The sequence below is a fragment of the Tiliqua scincoides genome, chromosome 2, assembly GCF_035046505.1.
Source record: "Tiliqua scincoides isolate rTilSci1 chromosome 2, rTilSci1.hap2, whole genome shotgun sequence".
NCBI lineage: Eukaryota > Metazoa > Chordata > Lepidosauria > Squamata > Scincidae > Tiliqua > Tiliqua scincoides.
The window spans coordinates 927,625-953,192 of NC_089822.1; the positions used below are offsets into that span (position 1 = coordinate 927,625).

Below are 25,568 nucleotides of genomic sequence, written 5' to 3' on the forward strand. Positions count from 1 at the left end.
AGTGACTGACTGCTGGTGTTCTTTTGCATCTTTTTAGACTGTGAGCCCTTTTGGGACAGGGAGCCATTAGTTGTTTGTTTGATTTTTCTCTGTAAACTGCTTTGTGAACTTTCCGTTGAAAAGCAGTATATAAATACTGTTGTTGTTGTTGTTGTTGTTGTTAATAAATTACCTTTCCAATGATATATAACATGATGGTATTATTCGTACATACCAAGGTTTTTACAATTTTGGTCACTAGTGTCAAGTTCAGCTTGCTGCCCCCCGAAAGCTTGATGCCTAGTGCAACTGCTACCCCCTGAACCCCATAGCTATGCCACTGTGTCTGTACAAAGCATTCTCTCTGGGCCTTTCCGTCATTGAAATCACCAGAGACTATGCTGTAGGGTAGCAAGCAGACTGGCTACCCTTGCTCCAAGCTTGTGGGTGCGACTTTTTGCACCTGGAATGAATTGGCCTGGAGGAGTGGCAGGCACTCGCTTGTGGGCAGCTGCTGATTGTGAGAGCAGGCGCCCACAGGCCACCCTCATCTGTCTCTGAGGCAGGTACCAAAAAGCCACCAGCAGCATCCTCTGTGCCAGCCTGAAGGCAAATGGGATCAATGGGTGGTGGTGGTGGGGGGCTGGTATTAACTGCAAAGGGAGTTGTGTAGTTTTGTGGGACTCTCATATGGTCTTCCTGTTCTTCTCCTCCAGCTAGAGGTGCCTGCTGTGATTCACTCTCTGCTGCCAGCACCCAAGGCTCTGGGCTCCTCTCCCTTACCACTCTAGGCGAAGGATGTACCACAAGCGACCACCACCAGTTGCCCCGATATGCATGGTGCTGGCCACCCAGATCTCTTTGTGCTGCTGTTCCCCAGAAGGACTGAGATGTGCAGCACTCTCAGAATTAAATCTCCTGACAACTCCTCTGGCTGCCAGGCCTCTTCTTTCCAGGGAGGGAACGTGTGTCATTTGCAACTTCTCTAGCACCAAAAGGCACTGGTTTCCTGTGCATGCTGTTCTTTTGCATCAGAAACTGGCATTCAGTTCACGTCTTAGAAGCAGGTGGGCCATTCCTTTGTGGCTCCATCCCGTGTCAGTTCAGGAATGCGAGGCGGTAGAAAGTGTGCTGGAGGAGTGGAAGCCACAGCAGCAAAACAGGCTTTGTCATTCTTCCTCTTGGTTGGTTCCCACATTCTAAGCCTTTGTTACTGGAGCAGCATGTGGTGGAATTGCAGGGACCTGTTCCTGAGGAGGAAACATGATGAGACCAGAAGCGGAATGCAATTTAATCTCGTCTTGTGCGCTTGGGGCATTTGGTGGGCCACTGTGAGATACACGAAGATGGACTAGGTGGGCCTTTGGCCTAATCCAGTGGGGCTCTTCTTATATTCTTATGAAAGTGCAGCTGCAATTAGAACAATCTGGGTCATCCCCTCAACTCACACTCTCACCTGGTTGCAGGGGTTCCTTCGACTTTTGGGCACTGCATTTTAAGAAGGGAATTAGTAAACTGGGATGGATTCAGAGAAGGTCCAACAAAGGTGGAGAGGAGTCTGTACACCAAGACCCATGAGGGACAGTTCAAAATGTGTTCAGTCTGAGGGGAGAGAGGAAAGCCACCTTCAAATACTTGAAGAAGCGGAGGGCTCAGTCTCTGTGGTTCTCAAGGTTAGGAACCAATGTATTGAACCTACAGGGAAGATTTCAGCTTGCCATGGGGAAGAATGTCCTCATTGTAAGAGCTGTCTGGCCCTGGAACAGCCTGCTCCCTCCTGCAGTTGTGGACTGTCCCTCATTAAAGGTTTTCAAACAGAAGAGCATTCCTCTGAGGAATGTTGTAGCAGTTGCCTGCACTGTGCACAGGGGCAGAGGGGGCTGGATTAGATGACCTTCAAGGTCTCATCCAACCTTCGCATTCTATGATTCTCTATTATGTTTGCACAGTTGTTGGAATAGTAGTGCTGATTGAGGGCTGGCACCATGGAAGTAGCAAGGGGGAAGTTGTTCATCTTACTGAATCAGAAGGGTTACAAAATAAGACTGATTATAAGATATCCAGCTGTTCTTATACAAACCTTAAAAAGAAAAGCTGGAGGAAATCTAGGCTCTGCAGCCTAGATCAGAGAGGGCTGAGTGGGAGCTTGGAGCCAGTCCAGAGCCAGCCCCTGAAATAACTTCCACTGGCCCAGTGTGGCCATAGCCAATGTGAATCAAGAGGGGTGCTCAGTTTCACTGGAAAGGAAATGGCAAATTACGAGCGAGAAAGTGAGATCTTGCACTTGGTCCTCTCTGTTCTGCCTCATCTGGCCAGGCCTGATCAATGGCGGTGATGACAGCTGGACAGCACCAGGCCTGTACTGGAGCTGACACTCTGCTTGTATGGTGGGGGAATAGAACACCCCCCAAAATGGAGGGGTGCCCCATTCTTGGCAGAGAATGGAAGACAGTGTCCCGCTCAGGGGTCGTGCTCCTGTGCGTGTGCAGAGGGCCTGGGAAGGCTGGTTTCACAGGCTACCACTTGTAGGTTACGTATTACACATCTGCTCACAAGTCGCCGTGGGGCCTGAGGAGCTGCTGCAGTGCTGAATGTCACCCTTGCTGCCAGGAACAGCTGTGGGGGTGGGGGGGTGGCCCAGCAGCAGGGCTGGCATCCCAACAGGAGTGCTGGAGCCAGCGCCCACCCCAGACTGAGCCATGGCCCCTTGGTGAGATCACGTCTTGCCACAGCTTGGAAACCCTCCTCCTTTGCTCGGCCTGCCAGAGCCCTTGTCTTAATGACAGCATTTTCCCCAGACCAGTTCAGCAGCAACGGCAGGCAATGGGGAATTCCAGCAGACGGGGGGGGCAGCACCCAGTCACAGGGAAGGGGAGAGACCTGCCTGCACTCCAGCAGGAGACAGATTCCTGTCACACCTTAGACTACTTTCCTAACCGCCTCCTCCTCGCTGGTTTAGCTCCAGAAGAGGACTCTGGTTTGTGCAGAAGGCGCTCCGTGCAGCAGTGGATGCCTCCGGCCATATTTGTGTTCCTTCAGGTACAAGAGACAGTCCTTTGGGTCTGGATGGTCCTCAGGGGGCTTGGCCTGGAGGGTCCTCCAGTGCCATGAGTGTGTAAGGGCCTGGCGCTCATCCCCCTCCACAGAACTCACCATCCTGCTCAGGGCCAGTTCCAGTGGAGGAGCAACCCAGGGGCGGTAGCTGGATTTCACAGGATGCTGTGACACGACCCGGGAGGTGGGCTGTGCTCTGTGGCACTGCAGTGTACCCCAAGAGTTGCCTGGGAACCTGCCAGGGACTCAAGGCGGCCAATACTGACGGGCTTCCAACAGGGAGCTTCCCACCAACCATCAGACCCGGGGCTCCCTGAGCTCCAAGCACCTGCTGCTAAACTGGGCCCCCTCTGCACAGCTCCCACCATCCAGGAGTGGTCAGATGGCCAGAGTGGTGCTCCTCCCCCATTCTCAGTGCCCTGTCCCCATCTCCTGCTGCCAGAGCAGCCCCTCCTCCCCAGGCCAGCTGCTCCCCCTTTCCTCTTGGCATCCTCCAAAGGGTGGCCACAGAAACTGGTGGGGGTCGAGCCTGTGTGTGCTTTTCACCTCTGGAGGGGTCAGCGGAAGCAGGCCTGCTTGGCCCAGGGGCAGGACTCTGTCTGTCACTCCAGGCCGCAGAGGGAACAAAGAACTTGCCTTCCTTCATGTTTATTTACACGAGAGTCTGACAAACCCGCAGTCATTACACTGGCATTAGCTTATTGTCATCAGGGCTGTGAGGAGTCCAGTGCCACTCAAGACGCGGCGCATGCTGGAGCTGGACTGGGGAAGCCCATTGCAAGGAGTGGAAGCCTATGGAAGAGTCTGGTGTGGTGAAAACCAGTCCCTCAGGGACAGCAGTGCAGAGGGCCCCACGGGGCAGGAGGAGGACTGAGCCTCTTCTTCCTGAACCGAACCTTGTGAAGGCCAGAAGGGGGGAGGGTCTGCAGCTGGTACGCCCTCCAGGGCAGACACCGCAGCACCCGATAGCACCGACACACGTCATCCGCCGAACCAGACACGGCAATGTGAACGCCACGCAAACCAAGACTCACGGAAACGTGTCCCAGAACCCCCGAGGAGGCCAAGAGGGGTGAGGCGCCCACGATGAATGCTGCACACAATCTGCAGATCCCCAGGTGAGCAGCCCTCTTGGGCGGGGTCTGCAGCTGCTCCAGGTGGAAGAGGGACCCATTGGCTGCTGAAGAACAGCCGGATTCAAAGCGCAAACAGTTCAACGTCTCTGCCAAATTCTGCACGCGGAGCAGGTCCTGTGAATGAAGCCTCAGCTTGTGCTCGGAAAGCCCAGCTGGCTGTTCGCGTAACTTGAATTTTGCCTGCACCTATTTTTCTTTCTGCATTATTCAGCCTGCTGCTTCCAGCTGGGAAGTGAGGGGGGAAGCACAGTGCTCAAGGCCCCCCTCCCTGCTGAGGCCTCTCCTGGGAGCCCCCCAACCTGATTTTACGTGCCCCACCCCCCCTCACGTGCCTGATTTTACTCTCCTTTCTGCAGTCATGAAGGATGGAAAGCTGGAATGCGGAATTCTGCACCTGACACCCAGTTCCCCGTATGCGAGGCATGATGCACCAGCAAGCAGAACGTCAACACGCGCATGCACACGCAGCACACCAGATGCCTTTCTCGAAAGCACCACTTCACCCAGTTGCGGCCTCCTGTCTGCACACTTTGGGTGGGGTCTGGCCTTGTGCCTCTCCCGCTGTCTGATGACCTGACTGGATGTGCACTCCTGTGCAAGGCGCACTCAGCCTCAGAAGCCAAAAGAGGTGGTCTCTGAACAAAACCGATTCAAGCATGAGGTGGAGGGAAAGGCATGCAGACCCCCACCTCACCGGAAGGCCCCTTAATTCACGAGGTTGCTGCAGGAAGAACTGCATCTATTCTCTCCCCTGCCCACTCTCTGGCCAGTTCAGCAGTGCAAGAAAAGTCTCCTCCAGCTGAGCCCAGAGATGTCTGTGGTGGAATCGTAATGGATGACTCCAGCATGAGCTCCACAGGTAGGAAGAGGCAATTCCCATGACTGCAGTGGAGCCGCATTCTTGAAATGCCTAAAACGTGTGCATGGCCACGATCCACCGCAGTCGTGCACGCACCGCCTCTTGGATGCTCCCCCCTTCCCCGCAGCAGCGGGTGAGAGCAGAGGCCCCTTCTGCTCAGAGTCTGCCTCCCCTCCTGGCAGGAGGAGTGGCTCTGATGTGCCGCAGCTCAGCAGCGGCAGCACCTGGCAGGAGAAAGTGTTCCTGGGTATTTTTAGCCTTGCTCCGCTCCCTCCCCTCCCGCCATCTGCTGGCGCCTGCTGCTGTTCCACCACTTTCATCACAGGAAGTTTCCATCAGCCTGTTGCCTCTGGGGGTTGGCAACAGCCAGCAACACCACACCGCATAGCCTGACCCCACCCCAGCTGCTCACTGGCCTGGGGCACTTTGGCACAGCCCACCGGTGTGAGGCACTGCTTGGAGGGCTGCGGGGGCCGGTGAATCCAGCCCCACGTCTGGAACCAGGCCAAGGCCAACCACACACACTTCCAGGCAGAGCCAAGGTGCGATAGTGCACCCTGTGACCCTTTCTCTCTCCCCCAGCCACAAACACCTCCTGCCAACATTCCTAGTGAGCCATCTGCAGCAACACAGAGTGCAGGGAAGGCACCTGAAGCGCCCTGCCAGGGCTAGGCCCACCTCCTCCAGCACCTTGTTTCTTGCAGGGGTCACAAAGATGTTTCTGGAAGCCCACAAGCAGACTGGGACAGGAGCACCCTCCCCACCACTGCTGCTGTTCCAGCCACCTGCCTTCTGGAGCAGACCTGTCTTTGAAGAGGAAGGTGCCCACCTAACCCTGGAGACCAACAGCCCTCAGTAAGCTTCCTTCCTTCATGCCCCACAGCAGTAAACCACCTGATGTGCAGGGCGAAGGACTTTCTGTCTTTCCTTTGGAGACTCGGTGGGACTGCGCAAGCCCTTGTGCAAGGTCAGTGTGCGTGTGAGGGGCCCCGAGCATGCGGCCCAGCTGCCAGGCTGTGATGTGTGAACTCTCAACCAAGCCTGGAACAGGAACCAGAGTTAGATGGCGGGAACTGCAACATGGAAGGGGCTGGTGGGGGCCTTCCTGCTCCTTAGAAAAGCCTCACCTCATATGTTAGTCATGGAAACCACCTGCTACTTATGAATGATGCACCACGAGTTTTGCCTCTGCTGGTCTTGGGGAGGGGGAAGAGCAATGTGGGGTCATGAAGCCCCCAACAAGAACCACTGGAAATTCTGCTGAGCATTTCCAACAACCACTTCCTCCCCACCACACACATACTCTGCCAGTAGCCTCTGCTTCTCAAATCCTGGCAAATTATTGCCCAAGCTTGGCCCGAGGGTGTGAAATTTGCTATGTTCCAAAATGAAAATCGAGGTTCTCCGGATGCTCAACTCTACGCCCCAGAGTGATTCCGATGACAGAGCAGCATTCAGGGTTCAGCATTGACAAGTGCTGGCTCCCTCAGGGTCCACAGGTTCTCTGGCGGGACCCCACCTTCTAGGCCCACAATAATTCCTCCTGCCTGGCTCCTATGTGCAGACAGTTCACAGTTTCCAAAACTGAAAAGATCAGAAGCTCAACAGCTATGTGGTCAGTTTTGCCCACATTTGCAAGGCACAGGTGAAGCGCTCTCTCTCTCTCTCTCTCTCTCTCTCTCTGAGCTCCAGCTCTTAGGTTGCGCTGGGCCCTGACAGTCTGGCCAACCTGCTGACAAGTTAAGCTGAGTTAAGCAACTTTGATGGCACTCTAATTCAACAAGGACAAGTGTCCTCACGGAGACTAGTGCACAGAAAATGGCTAAATATTTGTTAAAGAAATTGAAACCTGGACTTTAATTCTCAAGCTGAAAAAGTCCCCATCCATCCATCCATCCATCCATCCAAAGAATACAGACACACAGAGAGAACATGCTCTCTCTCTCACACACACACAGGCCTAGTCGGTTGCCATCCTTGCCCTATGGCTTTGGGGAAGGTCTTTGCTGTCCCCTGTGCCCTTGTTGGCCCCCTTCACTGACACTGCCTCCTGGGACCAGCTGCTGGCTCACCACGATGCCCTGCAGACTTCCAACAATGCACGAGACTCCAGCAAAGGTGGCACACTGGGTGCTATAGCCCTGATTCATAGTGGTAGGGATGGTGCAGACTACGCTCTCCATTGTCCCAGCTCCAGATGGGGCCACCAGAAGGAGGCCTTGCTTGGCAGGGGCAGCGGTGCCAGTCCTTTGCCCCGCCTTTGCCAGAAGCTCCTGGCACCGATGTCCTCTGTCCGGCTCAGTGAGCAGTGCTGTTGCAACAGGGCTGGACTCTTTCTGGTGGGGCTGCAGCTGCTGACCAGTTCCAACGCAGCAGGCTCCAGGTCCAGTCTACTTGTGCAAAGGGAGGAACAGGGCTGGCACTCAGTCCGTAGTGGTGCCCCCCGTGCCTGGCTGCCTCCCGCAAAGCTCCTGCTGATGAGGTGGTCCCTCTGCTGCTGTGGGGGTAGGGCACCCACAGCTCATCACTCTGGGAGTCCGCAGGCAATTGCCCTCAGCAGGATCAGTGGAGTGGTGTCCCTCTTGTGGGTGGAGGCTGCCCGCCAGAGGGCTCCTGGCCCTTCTTACAAGATCTGGGCTTCTGCAGGGAGAGAAAGAGGTCAAGGGAGGTACTGCAGCCAGAATGTGGGGTGGGTTGAATGTCTGGAAGTTCAGTCCGAATTTGGGGGGGTTTGTGGGAGAAAGACCCTCTTTTGTGTTTGGGGAAGGTCAGGATACTTATCAGAGCTCCTTCCAGTTGGTGGCTGTCTTTTTCTTTTTCCCAGAATGCCCTGGAAGGGCTCTGAATCATGACGTGGGTCTGTTCCAAAGGAAACATTCTGGGGGGGAAAAAGTGGCCCACCATTTTAAGTGAAGGTTTGAAGTGAGGTTCAGATCTAGAAACAATTGACAGGGCTGAGGCAAAGAGTACCTCAGGGCACATGTAGAGTGCTGCTCACTCACTGATCACAGACAGACTCCAAACTTGAAGAGAAAAGGGAGGGGTGCGTGTGTGTCCTTCTTTCACCTCCACACAGCCTAGGCACTCTTGAACTTCAACCTTTGGCTCAGCCCTTGACCCTGGATGCCTGCCTAGTGCTTTCCCCTCACAACCAGCAAATGGGTGGTTAGATCGAGGGGGGGACAGGAAGATGCTCTTTTTCTGGTTTGTTCTGAGGGGGCTGTGGCACCTGCCACTGCTTTTCCTCCTTCTCATTCGAGGCAACTTCCTGAGGTGCCCCAGGGCCATACTCACTGGGTAAGGCCTTCATGTGGATGGCAGCCGCCAACAGGTCATGGTGCTTGGTGGCCTCTTTGCCGTGCTTCTTCACTCGGACCCTGAAGACAAAGCAGAGGCATGATGTAGAAGGTGTGCGTGGAAGGTCCATGGGGTCTTTAAGTGACCTGACACCTGACCAGTGCAGAGTGCGAAACAGGCCCAGGAAGGAGAGGCTGCAGCCCCCGAGGGGTGTCTTTTAGTTCTGAAATAAATAATTCAGATGGGGGAGGGGCTGGGCCTCAACAAAGACGTCTCCAATGATTCCTGAGGTGCAGAAAGTGAAAAGAAACGATTTCCCTCTCTCGTGACAGAAGAACTTGGGTACACCCAGAGTGCCTGACAGGCAGCAGGTTCAGGCCAGGCCAAAGGAAGTCCCTCTTCACATGAGATACCACTGATGTGGGGGGTTTGCTGCTGCCGCCACAGGGACGACCACGACTATGGCCACCAGCTGAGAAGGCTCATTTCAAAGGGGAAAAGATCAGTGCACGTGGATCAGCGTCTTGGGGACAATTAGTCCCGACAGTAAGGGGACCCCTGAGCTTTGGAGACAGGCCTGGGGGACCTCTTGCCCTCACATCTCGTTTCTGGCCTTCCAGAACTTCCCCAGGACTGAAGGCCTGTTCCAGCATTGTGTTTCTGAGCACGAATCCTGAGGGCAGGGCCGGGTTCACCTTGTTTTTGGTGGACGGTCTTCAGAAAGAGGAAAGATCCCCGCCAGCCACAGAGAACAGGCAGCGTTGAGCATGAGCACCTGCCTGTGGGCAAAGTCACTGCGGTGCAGAGCAGAAGATGGGGTGGGGAAAGTGGCAGGGGTTCCTACCAAGCTTTCTGCCCTGAGCCAGGCCAGAATTCCCAATCGCTGAGCCCCCTGCCAAACACGCTGCTTTTGCCCAAAATGCCCAGTGGAAAGAGCAGAGCCCCTTCTCCGGACGAGGTGCTCCCTCCAAGGCTCACGGGTGGGCGGGGAGGGCGAGAGCACCTACCACATCAGAAAGGCAAAGCCCAGGATCGCAGCCAGGACAAAGAAGGCAAAGACCCCCAGCGACGCCAGCACGGCCACCTTCTCTGTAGAGTCGCTGTGCCCTGCTGGAGGCAGAAAAGACGTCTGAGGCAGGCCGACCACCCTCTGCCCTGACACGCCCTCACTGTCCAGCCCGGACCCCCAGACCAGCACCAAGGCAGCCTGGGGGAGAAGAACCAGATGGAGGCACGACGCGTAATTCAGCCAAGGGGTGACAGAGCAAGCGGAGGCAGGGCTGCACAGCACAGGTGCTGTAGGAGGAAATAGGCGGAAAGAGGCAACTGCTCCCAGTGGTTATGAGGGGGAAGGTCCTGCCTCCCCCTGCAGCCTCTAAGAGTGAATCTGAGCAGCTGCTTGCTTCTTTTGCTTTCTCCCCCCAGTGAAAAAAGCAGGCGGCTGCTCAGACCAGTGCACAACCACTCCGAGCACACCAGAAGTGGTTGTGGTGATGTCATCACGTCGCTGCAATTACTTCTGGGTCAGGGTGGGTGGCGTCTTAAGCCATGGCCCCGGATGCAAAAAGAGCCAGCTACTCCAGTGAGACCAAGTCCTGTCACACGGACGATGGGGAGGAAAGAGGGAGATGGAGGCCGGGAAGAACGCAGGGCAACCTAAGTTTAGTTGCGGCAGGGCTTGGGGGCTGGGGGTGCCAAAGCCTTTGCAGAAAAGGTGGCTTTCAGGAAGGGATCTGAAGGCAGTGAGGCAAGAGGCACTGCACAGGTATGTGAGCAGCATCAGCATTGGGGTGGGGAAGTACACGCTTTAATTTGTTCTAAATGCACATGGGATACAGACGGGGGGGGGGGTGTGTGTCCTGTGGGCATTTAAAACAAAACATGCTCTTCACTCCAGTACTTGGAAGCACATGTTGCCGTGTGGGGAAGGTGTTTCCATGCCCCACTTGGATGCAGCAGCAGTGACGCCAGTTCCACTGGCAGGGAATGAATGCAGCCCCCTTCAGCCCAGAAGTGCCCGCCCTGCCCCCAGGTTAGGACAGCAGGACAGCAGTAGCTCCAGCTCCTGTGCAAGGACCACTCCCCCATCAAGGAGAAAGCCTGGCTGCACCACACCCTTTACTAATTGTGCCTTAATTCCCTGTGGAAGGGAGCAAGGCTGGGGGCAGCGCAGGCGGGAGAGACTGTGTGGTTGAACAGGTAATGGAAGAGGAGTAGGGAGGTAATGGAGAATCAGAAACCCAGCCATAAAGCACACCCCCAGACCAACTGAGACAAGACTGCACCATATCAGTTCACACCTCAAATGCAGTTATGATGAAAGCTTGAAGACTCACTATAAGCCAATGGCTTAAAAAACATAGGATGGTGGGGGGGGGTAGAGAGGAGGAAGTCGCTGTTTGGGGAAAATACTGGTTGCATTTGCAGGGGGAGAGAGAGAGAGAGAGAGAGAGAGAGAGAGATTAAGTGCAGATGAAGAGCCCTGGATAGAAGAGCTCCTCCGGAACCACCTTCGCTGTGGTCAGGGATTGGACAAGGAGCAAGTGGACACATAAGACGAACAGGCCTTGCTGAGGGAGAGTCAGCATGGCTTCTGTAAGGGTAAGTCTTGCCTCACAAACCTTATAGAATTCTTTGAAAAGGTCAACAGGCATGTGGATGTGGGAGAACCCGTGGACATTATATATCTGGACTTTCAGAAGGCATTCGACACAGTCCCTCACCAAAGGCTACTGAAAAAACTCCACAGTCAGGGAATTAGAGGACAGGTCCTCTCGTGGATTGAGAACTGGTTGGAGGCCAGGAAGCAGAGAGTGGGTGTCAATGGGCAATTTTCACAATGGAGAGAGGTGATAAGCGGTGTGCCCCAAGGATCTGTCCTGGGACCGGTGCTTTTCAACCTCTTCATAAATGACCTGGAGACAGGGTTGAGCAGTGAGGTGGCTAAGTTTGCTGACGACACCAAACTTTTCCAATTGGTGAAGACCAGAAGTGATTGTGAGGCGCTCCAGAAGGATCTCTCCAGACTGGCAGAATGGGCAGCAAAATGGCAGATGCGCTTCAATGTCAGTAAGTGTAAAGTCATGCACATTGGGGCAAAAAATCAAAACTTTAGATATAGGGTTCTGAGCTGTCTGTGACAGATCAGATCTTGGGGTAGTGGTGGACAGGTCGATGAAAGTGTCAACCCAATGCGTGGCGGCAGTGAAGAAGGCCAATTCTATGCTTGGGATCATTAGAACAGGTATTGAGAACAAAACGGTTAATATTATAATGCCATTGTACAAATCGATGGTAAGGCCACACCTGGAGTATTGTGTCCAGTTCTGGTCGCCACATCTCAAAAAGGACATAGTGGAAATGGAAAAGGTGCAAAAGAGAGCGACTAAGATGATTATTGGGCTGGGGCACCTTCCTTATGAGGAAAGGCTACGGCGTTTGGGCCTCTTCAGTCTAGAAAGGAGACGCCTGAGGGGGGACATGATTGAGACATACAAAATTATGCATGGGAAGGATAAAGTGGATAGAGAGAAGCTCTTTACACTCTCACATAACACCAGAACCAGAGGACATCCACTAAAATTGAGTGTTGGGAGGGTTAGGACAGACAAAAGAAAATATTTCTTTACTCAGTGCGTGGTTGGTCTGTGGAACTCTTTGCCACAGGATGTGGTGATGGCGTCTAGCCTAGACGCCTTTAAAAGGGGATTGGACAAGTTTCTGGAGGAAAAATCCATTACGGGGTACAAGCCATGAGGTGCATGCGCAACCTCCTGATTTTAGAAATGGGCTATGTCAGAATGCCAGATGCAAGGGTGGGCACCAGAATGAGGTCTCTTGTTATCTGGTGTGCTCCCTGGGGCATTTGGTGGGCCGCTGTGAAATACAGGAAGCTGGACTAGATGGGCCTCTGGCCTGATCCAGCGGGGCTGCTCTTATGTTCTTAAGTGGAGATGCCTGATGAAAAGCATTGCAGGGAAGAGAAACAAATCAAGAGGCAAAGAAGTGCCAAAGGATGAGGGATCAACAAGACCTGGAGGCAGAGTGTGGGGGGAGGAAGGACCAGGAGGACCTGCAGAACCTCTTCCCAGGATTGGTGAAACATGCTTTCCAGGGTCTGAGCTCCTCCAGTGCTGAGGGGCAAGAGGGGTTGTGTTCAGGGTACTGCCCTTCCTGCACAGGTCAACCAAGGTCTGCCCTGTGTGCATGTGAGTGTTGGGGGGTGTCTTCCTGGGTACATACCTACAGGTGCATTGTTGGGGGCCAGAGATGGCTCCTCAGCCGGGCCCTCCGGCTTGACAGCTGCAGTGGCAACTTCGCTGGGAGCCATGGTTTGCCCTGAGGAAAGAGGAAGGATACTTTGGCACCACAGCAAGACACAGAACGCTCCCTCCAGGCTCCGCCTGCCACTTCCGTGGGTCAGAAGGGGGTGATGTGGGAGAGCCCAGAAGAGCCCTCTCCCACATCACCCCCTCCTGTCCCTCACACCCCAACCTCCCCCAAGCAACGCCCTCACCCAGTAGGTGCTGTGAAGCCTTACCGATGGCAGGCGCACCCCACACCTCTGGACTCCACTCGCTCCAGCTCCCGGCATCCAGGAAATCCTTTGCGCTCACCTGGACCACATGCTCCAGGCCTATGAATGCATCTGTTATCACCTCAGACAGGTTGGTGGTCTCCACCTGCCAATGCAGGGCAGATGCAGGTCAACAGGTGCAGCGTGAGGCCACCCCGCTCCCTTGCCCACAACACTGTACTTCTGCCTAGCGAGATCCTGGTGCACATTAGTTGAGAGCAGTGCTTCCCAAAGCCCTCCTGAGGGAACCGCCTAAGTGCCTGCTGGGCTGGGGGGATTGCTGTCACGCGATCCTCAGGATCGGCTACTGCTGAGGAAAGGGGGGGGGGTTCTGGCTTACCTGAAGCCAGTGATGGGGTCCGGGGCGTGTAGGTAATTCCGCGGACACCACTGCAGGGCTTTATTTTTTTTGGAAAATAAAAAAAAGCAATTGGAAGTCACTTCCGGTTTTAGGATCGGAAACCAGAAGTGGCTTCTGATGGTGTGCTTTTTAAAAATTTTCAAGGTTTGGGGACCCCTGTGGAGGTGTCTGCATGGCTCCCCATCTACCCCGGAACCTGTCACTGGCTGCAGGTAAGCCAGAACCCCCTCCCCTTTATCCAGCTGCAGGGCAATGCTGGGGATTGAGCTGCTGCAATCCCCCTGCCCTCACCCCTTAAGGGGCCAAATCTAATTGCTTCCCTGGCTGGTGGGTGGGGACCCACCAGTTTGGGAACCACTGATTTAGAGAGTCCTGCCCTTCAGATGAGGGGAGGCCTGTTGGATCAGACTGCTCTCTCTGTAGGTTAAACTTTGTTGTGAGCTGCCATGTGAGGTTCTTAGCATGAAGTGTGGGGAAGACCCTCTGCAGCAAATACTGTCCAGATGAGTAGAGGCTGGAGACTGAACCAGTAGTTGTGAATCAGAAATTTTGTTCTCTGCTGCTGCCTGCTTTGAGCTCCCCCTTTGAAGGAAAAGTGGGAGTGAATGTTTCCTGCCAAGGATGCAAAGCCAACGGCAGGCGGTGTGAGCTCCACTCCAGAGGTGAAGATTTCATGGACTCCCAGGAGTTCTCCTCCTCCCACTAACCGTGCACCCACATTCCCCCTCCTCCCTGAGTTCTCCAACCCTCTGTCTGGGACTCTTCAGTCTAGAAAAAAAAGGTGCCTGAGTGGGGCATGATTGAGACATACAAAATTATGCAGGGGATGGATAGACTGGATAGAGGGATGTTCTTTTCCCTCTCACACAACACCAGAACCAGGGGACATCCACTAAAATTGAGTGTTGAGAGAGTTTGGACAGACAAAAGAAAGCATTTCTTTCCCCAGCGTGCAATTAATGTGTGGAACTCCTTGCCACAGGATGTGGTGATGGCAGCTGACCTGGTTGCCTTTAAAAGGAGATTGGAGAAATTTCTGGAGGAAAAGTCCATCACAGGTTACAAGCCGTGATGGGTATGTGCCGCCTCCTGGTTTCAGAAGTAGGCTACCTCAGAATGCCAGATGCAAGGGAAGGCACCAGGATGCAGGTCTCTTGTTGGCTTGTGTGCTCCCTGAAGTATCTGGTAGCCCACTGTGAGATACAGGAAGCTGGACTAGATGGGCCTACGGCCTGATCCAGCTGGGCTTATGTTCTTATGACTCACCACAGACCAGGAGCTGGAGATGATGGGTCGATACTGCAGCCGGAACTTGAGTTGGAAGTGCAGCTCCCTTGGCCACGTGGAGGGGTACTCCCAGCTCACCCGCAGCCGCCTGGGGGCCAGCGGCACTGGCTCCACCCTCAGGCCCTCTGGAGGATCTGGCTTGACTGGGGATAAAACAGGAGAAGGAGGGTATGAGCTTTGGGGAGAGAAGCAGGTCCACACCTGGGACTTCCATGCTGCTTTCACTGGGCCTGTCAGGAGCGGGGGACGTGCAAACTTCCTTGGAGCAACATTTACGGCATGCTGTCTGAGAGACGGGCCAGGCAGATGGGCCAAATTTCACCTCTCCTCAATGCAGCAATTTGTCTTGATGTGATTCTGAGTCGCAAACAGCTGTGTCAGGGACACAGACTACCGGGGGCGGGCAAACTTGGGGTGGAAAAATAGCACAGGAAAAAGAGTTAATCTCCTCCATTCCCAGTCAGGACCAGTCCCCTGATCAGGCTGGAATTCTTTGTTCAGAGAACAGTTAGTTCTGCCTGTCAGTATCTCCCTTTTCAATACATTTAGCTGAGCCCCTGGTCAGACACTCAGCATAAAGCAGCTTCAGTTGTACACAGATGGTCAGCGACAGCACCCAAAGCAGGCTGAGCAGTCAATGCAGTTGCGTGCCTACCATAGACCTGCTTGGGGAAAATGCCCCAGGCGCCGGCCACTGGGACACCGCGAAAGCCTCTCTGAGGCTCCTGACAGGGGCGGAAACTGCTGTGGAGGTTCCCGGCTGAGTTAATGGCTTTCTGCATCCCTCTGAGGTCCCTTCTGGTCTGGTTCCAGACCGATACTGGTGAACATTCCCATCGAGAGACCGGGGGTGCTTTGTGCATCTGAAAGTGCCCACTTGCCTATCCAGACCTGCATTTCCTTCCTCCTCCTCCTCCATAGGGCAGAACTCACTGATGGCTTGCATGGTGATGTCCAGGAGGCGGAAGCTGGAGCCCAGCGGGTTTACCTCCGTCACGTTCATGCGGTAGGAGCTCCAGAACTGGGCCTGCATGACAGTGCAGGAGAGTGGGTGGGCAGGGTCCTGGGTGCACAGTCCCACGTCGCTGGGTTGAGACCTGTCCACACAATAGTGGGTGGGAGAGAAAGGGCATTCTTAGAAACAGTTCAGTTGCCTTCGTCTCAATGCACATCCTGGGGAGATGATAACAGTTGCAGGCGATTGGACGCCTTCGTTCGAAAGACGCCAGGCGGCAGCACTGCTTATTTCTTTTTGTTCTTAGAATCCCTTGGAATGAAGGGGCAAAGAAATGAGCAAGTGTTTAAGGGAATCAGAGTTCTTCATTGCAGAGATTATGGTGCCCAGGAAAACTGGGTCACACCTTAGAGATAATTTACATAGTCAGAGTAACTGTGTAGCACACCTTTGTCAGAGCTGTACCACTTCAGCAGAATGCAGGTGCAAGATCTGATGTTGGACTTGTCCCCTAATTTTTTTAAGCTTCGTACAGCCCAAGTGCTCTGGTGCTGTGAGGTCCTTTGCAGCCGTTGCAAAACGAAATGTGCCATTTGGCCTGGTTTGGCTGCACCAGCAGACCAACAAGGCCCATCAGTGAAGGAGGTGGGAAGGAAGTGGTGGGATGGGATGAGGAAGGGGAGGAAAGGGGCAGCGCTGGGGGCAAGGAGGAGGGATTAGGGCTGGGCATGGGGTTGCACTGGTGGCAGCATCAAATGCTGATATCCAACCCCCTTCCTGGCTTTGATCCCCCAACCTGACAATATAGCTTCACCTGCGGGAAAACAATGACTGGGGAGGATGAGTGAGCACTCCTGGGCAGAGGGAGGGGGCAGAGTGGGTACCATGAGTATGGCACACAGCCTCTCTCCTCCATGCCACTCCTTTTGCAAATGAAGAGAAGTGCATGCTGGGAACCCAGTGTGTGCTGCTCCTATTCACTCACAAGGGAAGTGGTAGGGAGGGCAGAGGCTGCATGCCGAACTCCTAGAAGGGTGGTGGTGGCTCCAGATCACCCTTACGCGCTACTTGGTGCTTCCAAAGTGCCGGGGGAGCAGGGGCCCATAGCAGCCTTTTCTGCTCCCACCCTTCTGCAGGGGCTGCTGCCACCACAGCCCAAGTCCCCCTTCAGGGCTGGGCCTGGTCACTTTGCCACTCCGCCAAGGCTGCTGCTCCATGCGGCCATTTCACGCGGCTTGGTGGAAGGGTTGTGGTTGCCTGTCCAAGGACAAGGATTCAAGGCCCTTCCAGCACAGGGCTTCAGTTACGGCCAGACCAAGCCCAGACTGGTCTCCAGGCCCTGGGCAGGAGCAAACCTTCAGGAGGGATTCAGCAGAGGTCAGTATGCCTTACCTTTGCTTCTCATCTTCAGTCAGCGGTTTTTTCCTGGTAAGGGAGCGAGAAAGAGACAGGAAAGGAAAATGGGTTGAGAACCTGCCTCTTGCAACTGCTTCAGCCTGGGGAGAAAGCGGCAGTGTGCTCTGCAAAGGGCAACTCAACATCTGGCCACGTGGCGGCATTCACACTTTACGGCATCACCAGTTCTGGGGCGGGGAACACAAGTGCCAGAGAGGCTGCTGGGCAGGTTTCCAGCTGGCTTGACTATGCTTTGAAATGAAGGTCATTTTTTCAGGTTAGTTCCTGCTCAGGACTGTGAAAGGCACTGATGATACAGATCAAATGACTTGCATCACTCAGTGTGAGATGCCCACTTCTCCAGCAAAGGTTCCAGACAGATCCGCTCCCCAAATTACACACGTCAGAGTTATGGGTGGCTGGGCTGGTGCTTTCACGCACGAGCAGGATGGCCTTTGTTGGTGCTTCTGGGCAAGTGCGTAGCGCAGAGCAAGCAAGAACCAGCTGTTCTGCCTCATGCTGATGTCAAGCTAAGAGTGAACCTCAGGAATCTGACCTCTCTCTAAGTTGGGGGCTTGCTGTACAGTCTTCCATGACAAGGACATTGCGGTGCAGGGCAAGAATGGGGGACTGCCAAGCCAAGCTGACAGTCCTGGGCTGGGGGCACCTGTGACCTGACTCAGCATGCAGGCTCTACCCATTCTTCACAAAAGCCTCTCCTGCCATTCATCCTTCTGGATCTTCTCATGTTCTCCACCAAGGGAAGAGAGTGGGGCATTCCTGTCATACTGGAAAGAGCTGACAGGAGTTCTGCAGAGGGCTGCGGAAAGAAGCGCTTTGAAAGAGGAGCTGCTGCTTCTTGTGTTCAGGTGTGCACAACTTTTGCCTTGGATTAAATAGGTTCGGCAGTTCTGCATCATTTCAGAAACCTACAAGAGCTATTTGACCAGAGGCAACAGCAAGCAAAAGCAAAGGGGCGTGTGCCATGGAAAGCAAGACCACTCTCCACTCACTCATCCACATTCTCAAAACTGCCATCTCCATCCTCTGACTACCCGTGGGGGGTGAGGGGCGGGCAGCCCACTCCCAGTTGAAGCAGCTGGGGGCACCTGTCTCCAGTCCTCCTCAGACATTTAGTGCAGGAGGGTCTCACAGACTGGATAAGCTGTCTGTCAGGCCTTGGCACTCCTACACAGAACTGGCAAGATGTACAGCCAGGGCCTGTGAATGCAATGCATCGAACGGCTGGCCTTGCTGACTGCAGCCTGTTCCCTGCCCTCCAGTCTGATCCTGGGTGACGCCCCTTGCCCAAGGCCCCAGTGAAAGCCTGCAGCGGAGGAGTGCACTTTTTGGCCCTGGAGCTGTCTCACTCTTGTTATGCGAGCAAAAGTGTGTGGCTCTGGGTTCTTTACTGCCTGGCTAATTATATGGCAGAAATGCGGCTGGAGGGCTCTCCCTCACTCGGTCCCTGCGAGGATGGTCACTCCCATCCTCCCTGCGCCTGGGCATTAGCGCAACTCCACCCTTCTGGAATGTCAGGCAGCCAATGGGAGCTCCCCTTCTAGGCAAGCTGTGTTTTTCTCTTAACTGGAAAGCCAAAGCCTTTTGTGACTATCGATTTGGAAGGAGCAGTGGAAACCCGTGTGATTGTTTGCGGGAAGGTCTTCCTTCCAAGGGCTCTGGCCAACTAAAGGGGTTGGTCAAATAACACAGCAATTTGCTCCCCTGTGGCAGGGCAGGAGAACGTTCCATTGCCATGCAAGGAAGGAGGAAAGCAGAGCACAACCGGCCCATCATTGTCCCTGTCCCCAAGTCCTGCTGGGATGCCACCCCAGAAAGGCAAGAGATGTAGCAGATGAGAGTCCACAAGGAGAGCAGCCACTGAGGCAATCAGGGACTCGGGGTTTCCAGCCCTCCCTGGCCAGGGCAGAAGCTACTGCACCACTGAGTGACTTTCCTCCAGCTGCCCTGCTCTGCCCTGCATGTGCTCAAACAAGTGCTACAGGATGCTTCTCGCTCCTCTGGCAGGCACACCCCTAAACTAGATGTCATGTGGGGTCCTGATCTTTCTTTTTCCAAACACTTTGGAGGGGCTGCAGTGCGGCAGCTTCCCCCCTCCCCTTTGGGCAGCCCAGCCCAAAGGACCTCTCTTCCCCAAAGTCACCACTTGCCACAGAGAAGAAAACCGCCAGGCACAAATTGTGTCCAAAAATTTCTTCCTCCATAGCGGGCAGCAGCCAAAGGGCATGCATGTGCACACGTGATTCAAATTGGCAACTACGGAACAAAGGGGGAACCCTCCTTCCCCAATCAACCCGTTCTCCACAGCACAATCTTCCCTGGAGCTGCCACCTCGACCCCCCCCCCCCGTCTCCTTCTGAAATGAAGCCATGGGATGCACCCCCTCTGCCTTTGTCTTCCCCCCTTCCCTCTCTTGCCTCCCCAGGGCTGAATCTGACACTGAACCCCCTTCTTTTTCAGTGTGGCAACGTCCAAGCACCTTGAGGCTGTTGTAAGCAGTCACGCTCCAAGGGGCAGGCAGACTGTCTCCATCAAGGCTGCCTCAAGAAATCTGCATTGAGGCACTCATTTCCAGAGGGGGGGGGGAGCTCAAACTTCAGGAAGGATATTCAAATCCCCTTGTTGCGGCAGCAGGGAAGACTTCCAAGAAGGAGCCCAAACCAGGAGCCACTCTGTGTGGTATCCCTCTGTGAACCCTCTCTGACCACTACACAGCAACCAGTAACACCACGCAGTACTGCCCTCCGAGAAGTGGGTGGATTCTAGCTGTGGACCAGCAAGAAAGGCACATGGATAGTCACCCCTACCTATAGGTGCTGATGTACTTGGTGGGCAAAAATGTCTCTACGCTGGAAGCCCAGAAACAGGAGAAGTTATCGTAGTTTGGAGCTCTGCAGGAGACGGAGGGGACCTCTGGGACGCCTGCAGAAGAGAGAGTGCAGCGGGGCAGGCGCTTGGCGGGTCCAACCTGAGGGCTGGCCTGGCTCAGCTTCAGTGGAAACTGGCCAAGGCAGCCCACACCAAAGCCCTTTCCCAATCCTGAAAAAGTTCACAGTCGCCCCAGCAGCCCTCCAAGACAAATCATGACCCCCCATCCCAACCAAGGGACCTGCATCAGCCCACTCCATGCTTACGGCCGAGACGAAGAACAAGGGAGCTGAGGAGGAGCCCGTCGGTGTTGTGGCAGCTGTAGGTGCCTTCGGAGGAGAGTGTGGCACGGGACAGGAGGAGCTGGCCTTGCTGGACCACGGAGTCCTCTGGGAGCATGTGGGCACCATTCCACCGCCAGTCCACCGTGGCGCTGCAGGTCAGAAAGCAGCAGTGAGAATTAGCAGGAGGCAGAAGGGATGGGGGGGCTCCTTGGTATCAAGCCGCAGACCCCCACACCTGAGCACATTCATACACTGCTTCAGATGTGCAAGAGCTGTGATACCCTAGGAGGCACCTCAGCTGGGGTGAACAGGAAGGCATGACGTGGCAGAGACAGGTGGTTCTGGGACCAACCAGCGTGGGGTTAGAGGTGGAGACTCCCACAAAAGAGAGAGAGAGAGAGAGAGAGAGAGAGAGAGAGAGAGAGAAAATAACATTTCAATTGTGTGAGTGTGAGATGTAGCCTTGGCGGGGATACTTGTAAAACAAACACTAATGCTGATCTGTGTAGATTCGTTTTCAAGATTCGAACATTGTGCAAACCAGCTGGCACGGCAAGGAAGATCACCAGACTATCCTTATCCAACCATCAGAGGTTTTGAGGTTGCAAGGCTACGGCATTTGGGCCTCTTCAGCCTAGAAAAGAGGCGCCTGAGGTGGGACATGATTGAGACATACAAAATTATGCAGGGGATGGACAGAGTGGATAGAGAGATGCTCTTTACACTCTCACATAACACCAGAACCAGGGGACGTCCGCTAAAATTGAATGTTGGGAGAGTTAGAACAGACAAAAGAAAATATTTCTTTACTCAGCGTGTGGTTGGTCTGTGGAACTCCTTGCCACAGGATGTGGTGATAGTGTCTTGTCCGGACGCCTTTAAAAAGGGACTGGACAAGTTTCTGGAGGAAAAATCCATTACGGGTTACAAGCCATGATGTGCATGTACAACCTCCTGATTTTAGAAATGGGCTAAGTCAGAAGGCAAGATGCAAGGGAGGGCAGCAGGATGAGGTCTCTTGTTATCTGGTGTGCTCCCTGGGGCACTTGGTGGGCCGCTGTGAGATCCAGGAAGCTGGACTAGATGGGCCTATGGCCTGATCCAGTGGGGCTGTTCTTAGGTTCTTAACTACAATTCCCAGGAAGCCTTGCAGGTCTCTTGTTATCAGGTGTGCTCCCTGGGGCATTTGGTGGGCCGCTGTGAGATACAGGAAGCTGGACTAGATGGGCCTATGGCCTGATCCAGTGGGGCTGTTCTTATGTTCTTATGGAAGGGAGAAGTACAAGGTGCTGTGTCAACAAGCAAAGAGAGCGTCTGCTCCCCCAGGGACTGGCATGGAATCGGCCTTCTCTGTCCTGGGCTGGGCTGTTCAGCACCCCTTTGCTCAGAGCCTTCAGGTGGCCTTCTGGGGGTGACTGGAGCCGATTTGGGAGACCTACCCCAGGCTCACTCCAGCACAGGTGAGAGTCACGTCTTTTCCCAGCTGGCCAAATGTCACTCCTGGAAGAGAAGGTCAGTGTGTGAGGCCTAAGAGTCTGCTTCCCCGCTCCCTAGGCTGCAGGAGGAGGTTGTCAGAGGCCAGGTCCTCCGCCATGGGCCTCGTGAGGGACAGCCACGACCAGTCAGAGCGCAGAGGCCTGGACTCGTGGGCTCCCTGGACTCGCTGGCCTGCTCTCTCTCAGGGCTCCCCTCTGTGCCCGTTATCTGCACCCAAGTCCAGGGTGTGAACACACTCCCACACTGCCTTGGGAGTCAGGAGCTGACCCTGCCCAGCCCAGGTCTCTGGCCAGCAAGCAACTCTCCAGACCCCTGCCCGCTGCTTCCCTGCAGGGGTCCACTCACCTTCTTCCTCTCCCCATTCCCTTGACAGGGTGAGGGGCGTGGTTACCAAGACGGCCACCAAAAGGACCACCACTTTGTTGACAGAAGAGAGCAGGCTCAGCATCTGCAGGCGGCGAGAAAGAGGAGAAGGCAGGGCCTGTGAGGTGGGTGGGCAAACCTGAGACCAATTTAGCTCTCAGCTTCCTGGTCACTGGGAAGAAACGAACACCACAAGGAATTCTGCAGGCTGCTTCAAGACACTTGTGGGGCACATCAGGCTAGCAGACACCCCACTGCCCACTGACACCGTGGTCTGGATGCAAGGACAGGAGCCTGAGACTTGTGCTCAGAATGCTCCACAAGAGCATTTCACAAGATGTCTGAACCACCCCTCCTCTGCACCAGCCAAGCCTGGCGTCTCCCTGACCTCCACCACTCCTCTGCCCATCACTCCCACCCACTGCACCTGGTCACTTTTGCACCTGTGACTGGTTCTGAAGGGAAGGGGGCCACTGCACACCTGCAGCCAGGTGCCTGAAGATAGCATTTTGCCCCGTACCCCAGTATACCAGTGCTCCCTTCACCCTCTGCTTAGTCCTCCAGCAGGGATGGCAGAAGGGGCAGCTTTGCTGTGGCTGTGCAGTGTCATGTTTCCAACTTCTAAGCACCTTTCAATTAGTTCATCCCAAGGACTGGGATCGAGCCTGAGTCATTCACGGGAAACCAAACTAATCTCTATAGGCAAATATTGGCAGAGGCTGCCAGGAACAAAGGGGCTGCCGTTGTCAGTTGCGCCTGACCAGAGAGGGAAGAGAGCGGCTTTGGAGGACGTGCTGCACCACTCATGCAGACGAGGTGGGCAGATGGGAAGTCCCCCCACCAAGTCATGTTCAGGCTGATGGCATCAGGATGGGGAGGGGGAGAAAGCACAGTGCCAGCTCCCTCCCACCTCATCCCGGCACACCAGATGGAACGCGGGAGCTTTCCAGGAAGTTATAAGGGAAAATGCAAAAAGAATAAGTTAAGATACATTTTAAAACAGGTTGGAAAGGAAGCCTGGCAATCTCCAAGGCAGAATTCAGGAGGACTGTGACCTCTGTGAACCTGAGGACCTCTGTGAACTATTACTTCTTCCCACCCACCCACAGAGCATCCTGAACTACATATACAGCACACTCTGTCATACATGCGTCCGGTCCTCTTTCTGCTGTCATGATGAAAGTGTTGACCCAATGCACGGTGGCAGTGAAGAAGGCCGATTCTATGCTTGGGATCATTAGAAAAGGTATTGAGAACAAAACAGCTAATATTATAATGCCGTTGTACAAATCGATGGTAAGGCCACACCTGGAGCATTGTGTCCAGTTCTGGTCGCCGCATCTCAAAAAAGACATAGTGGAAATGGAAAAGGTGCAAAAGAGAGCGACTAAGATGATTACTGGGCTGGGGCACCTTCCTTATGAGGAAAGGCTACAGTGTTTGGGCCTCTTCAGCCTAGAAAAGAGACGCCTGAGGGGGGGCATGATCGAGACATACAAAATTATGCAGGGGAAGGATAAAGCGGATAGAGAGATGCTCTTTACACTCTCACACAACACCAGAACCAGGGGACATCCACTAAAATTGAATGTTGGGAGAACAGACAAAAGAAAATATTTCTTTACTCAGCGTGTGGTTGGTCTGTGGAACTCCTTGCCACAGGATGTGGTGATGGCATCTGGCCTGGATGCCTTTAAAAGGGGATTGGACAAGTTTCTGGAGGAAAAATCCATTACGGGTTACAAGCCATGATGTGCATGTGCAACCTCCTGATTTTAGAAATGGGCTATGTCAGAAGGCCAGATGCAAGGGAGGGCACCAGGATGAGGTCTCTTGTTATCTGGTGTGCTCCCTGGGGCATTTGGTGGGCCGTTGTGAGATACAGGAAGCTGGACTAGATGGGCCCTTGGCCTGATCCAGTGGGGCTGTTCCTATGTTCTTATGAGGCTGCAATGCTTCTCTTCTATCTCCCTTATGCACACGTCCCTGCACAATTGCACAGCGCAGTCTGGCCTCCTCTGGGCAGTGTCTGGCTGAGGAAGGCAATGGAGACAGGAGGCAGATTACCCTCCAGCTTGAAGAAGGTTGCAGGTCGGGGCAACCAGACCACAGAAGAAGGTTTATTGGAAACAAAAATGGAACGAGGGAAGAACAGGCAGTTCTCCACTTGAACTCCAGAGCCGACAAAATTCAAAACAAAGCAAAAACCAATGCTAACTAAGACTGATCCTGCTGAAACAGATCCCCTTGCAGTCAACACTCTTCTGGCAGTGGGGGGAAGGGTCTTCTGGCAACAGCACCTGCTTGCCCTCCTTGCTCCTGCACCACCATCAGCAGCCAGTGCACCTCAGGGAAGGTGCACCCCGGCCCTCCTCTGAAGATATGGCATCATTATGCTCCCCTGGAAGCCAAAGAAGGAGGTGCCTGGAGGTCCAGACTGGTATTCAGTTCTCACTCACCAAGCCAGAGGGCTTGTGACTGCCAGGGTGTGGTCACAGCTCAGCACTTGTGCTGCTGTGCTGGTCAAGGAGAGAGGGTGGCTGGGCTGGGTCGAGGGTGTGTCCAGCTCCACCCCTATGCCCTTAGTCTCCAGGGCCTGGCAGAGGCTGATGTCCCAGATCAAAGACTGCAGTGGGCAGGCAGAGGGAAGGGTAAGGCTGGAAGGGCCGCCCCAAGGGAGCAGACTGCCCTAGGCCAGGCTGGAGGTGATCAGGGCATGAATGCTCAACTCCTCCAGGAGTTGCCAGCACAGCTGGCAGACTGGAGGACGCCGCTACCAGGGACATTTTAGAGCTTCTTCCAGGCTTTCGAATGAAATCACAGGGACACAGTAGCTTCCATGCACCCCCTCCTCAGCTCTCTTACACACTGGGCAGGAGAAATGCTGCTGCCTCTTGCCTGGCTTCACTGTGCGCCTGGGAGGGTGACGGGCTGATGGACTACTCCTGCCACAACCTGGTTTGAATCAACAACCGTTCAAAAGGATCCAGGCCACTTACTGGAGACAATGCGCTCTCTGTCCACATCAGCCAGCTAAGAGAGTGATTGAACTCTGGGGCAGCTTTTCCTTTGGAACTCTCTCATTGCCACTGATCCTCTTGAATTAACCTGAGTAACACCTGGCCTGGATGCCTTTAAAAGGGGACTGGATTTCTGGAAGAAAAGTCCATCACAGGTTACAAGCCATGATGAGTATATGCAGCCTTGTGTGCTCCCAGAGGCACCTGGTGGGCCACTGTATGATACAGGAAGCTGGACTAGGTGGGCCTCTGGCCTGATTCAGCGGGGCTCTTCTGATGTTCTTAGCTTCCCAGTCTGTTGGCTCCATACAGGGCTGTGGGAGCAGACTGGAAGGCCTCTGAAGAAACCTCTGACCTAGAAGGCAGCATGCTTGAGGAGGATGCACATTCTGAGCTGCAGCTGCCACTTTGGCCCCAGAGAATGAAAGAGATCAGCCTGGGGCAGATCATTCTCTGGCACGGAACTAGCCTGGAATAGGGGGGTTGGAATAAATGAAAAACAGGAAGTGCTTTATGGTGGCAGCATTTTGACATGGCAGCATTGCTGCTTACACATCTGTCTGGGCTACTCTTCCTGCAAGTGCCAATGAGTGGGAAGCTAATATTAGCTGCCATG

At 54.3% G+C, this 25,568-nt stretch overlaps 1 protein-coding gene across 5 annotated transcripts in view; it reads right to left on the reverse strand.

The window, feature by feature from the left end:
* Positions 1-3,669: 3,669 nt before the first annotated feature.
* IL11RA (interleukin 11 receptor subunit alpha) overlaps positions 3,670-25,568 on the reverse strand; it is a 97,150-nt gene continuing 75,251 nt past the window's right edge. For 4 of the 5 annotated variants that reach the window (XM_066616124.1, XM_066616125.1, XM_066616122.1 and 1 more), the window contains 12 exons: positions 21,915-22,017; positions 21,512-21,572; positions 20,055-20,221; positions 19,728-19,842; positions 16,897-16,929; positions 15,483-15,646; positions 14,529-14,692; positions 12,866-13,007; positions 12,568-12,663; positions 9,333-9,435; positions 8,323-8,405; positions 3,670-7,668 (listed from right to left, as the gene is read on the reverse strand). In XM_066616124.1, the coding sequence (XP_066472221.1) occupies positions 7,652-7,668; positions 8,323-8,405; positions 9,333-9,435; positions 12,568-12,663; positions 12,866-13,007; positions 14,529-14,692; positions 15,483-15,646; positions 16,897-16,929; positions 19,728-19,842; positions 20,055-20,221; positions 21,512-21,572; positions 21,915-22,017 (1,248 nt within the window). In that variant the 3' untranslated portion in view covers positions 3,670-7,651. The remainder of the gene's footprint in view (positions 7,669-8,322; positions 8,406-9,332; positions 9,436-12,567; positions 12,664-12,865; positions 13,008-14,528; positions 14,693-15,482; positions 15,647-16,896; positions 16,930-19,727; positions 19,843-20,054; positions 20,222-21,511; positions 21,573-21,914; positions 22,018-25,568) is intronic. The other variant, XM_066616127.1, reaches the window with a different exon arrangement.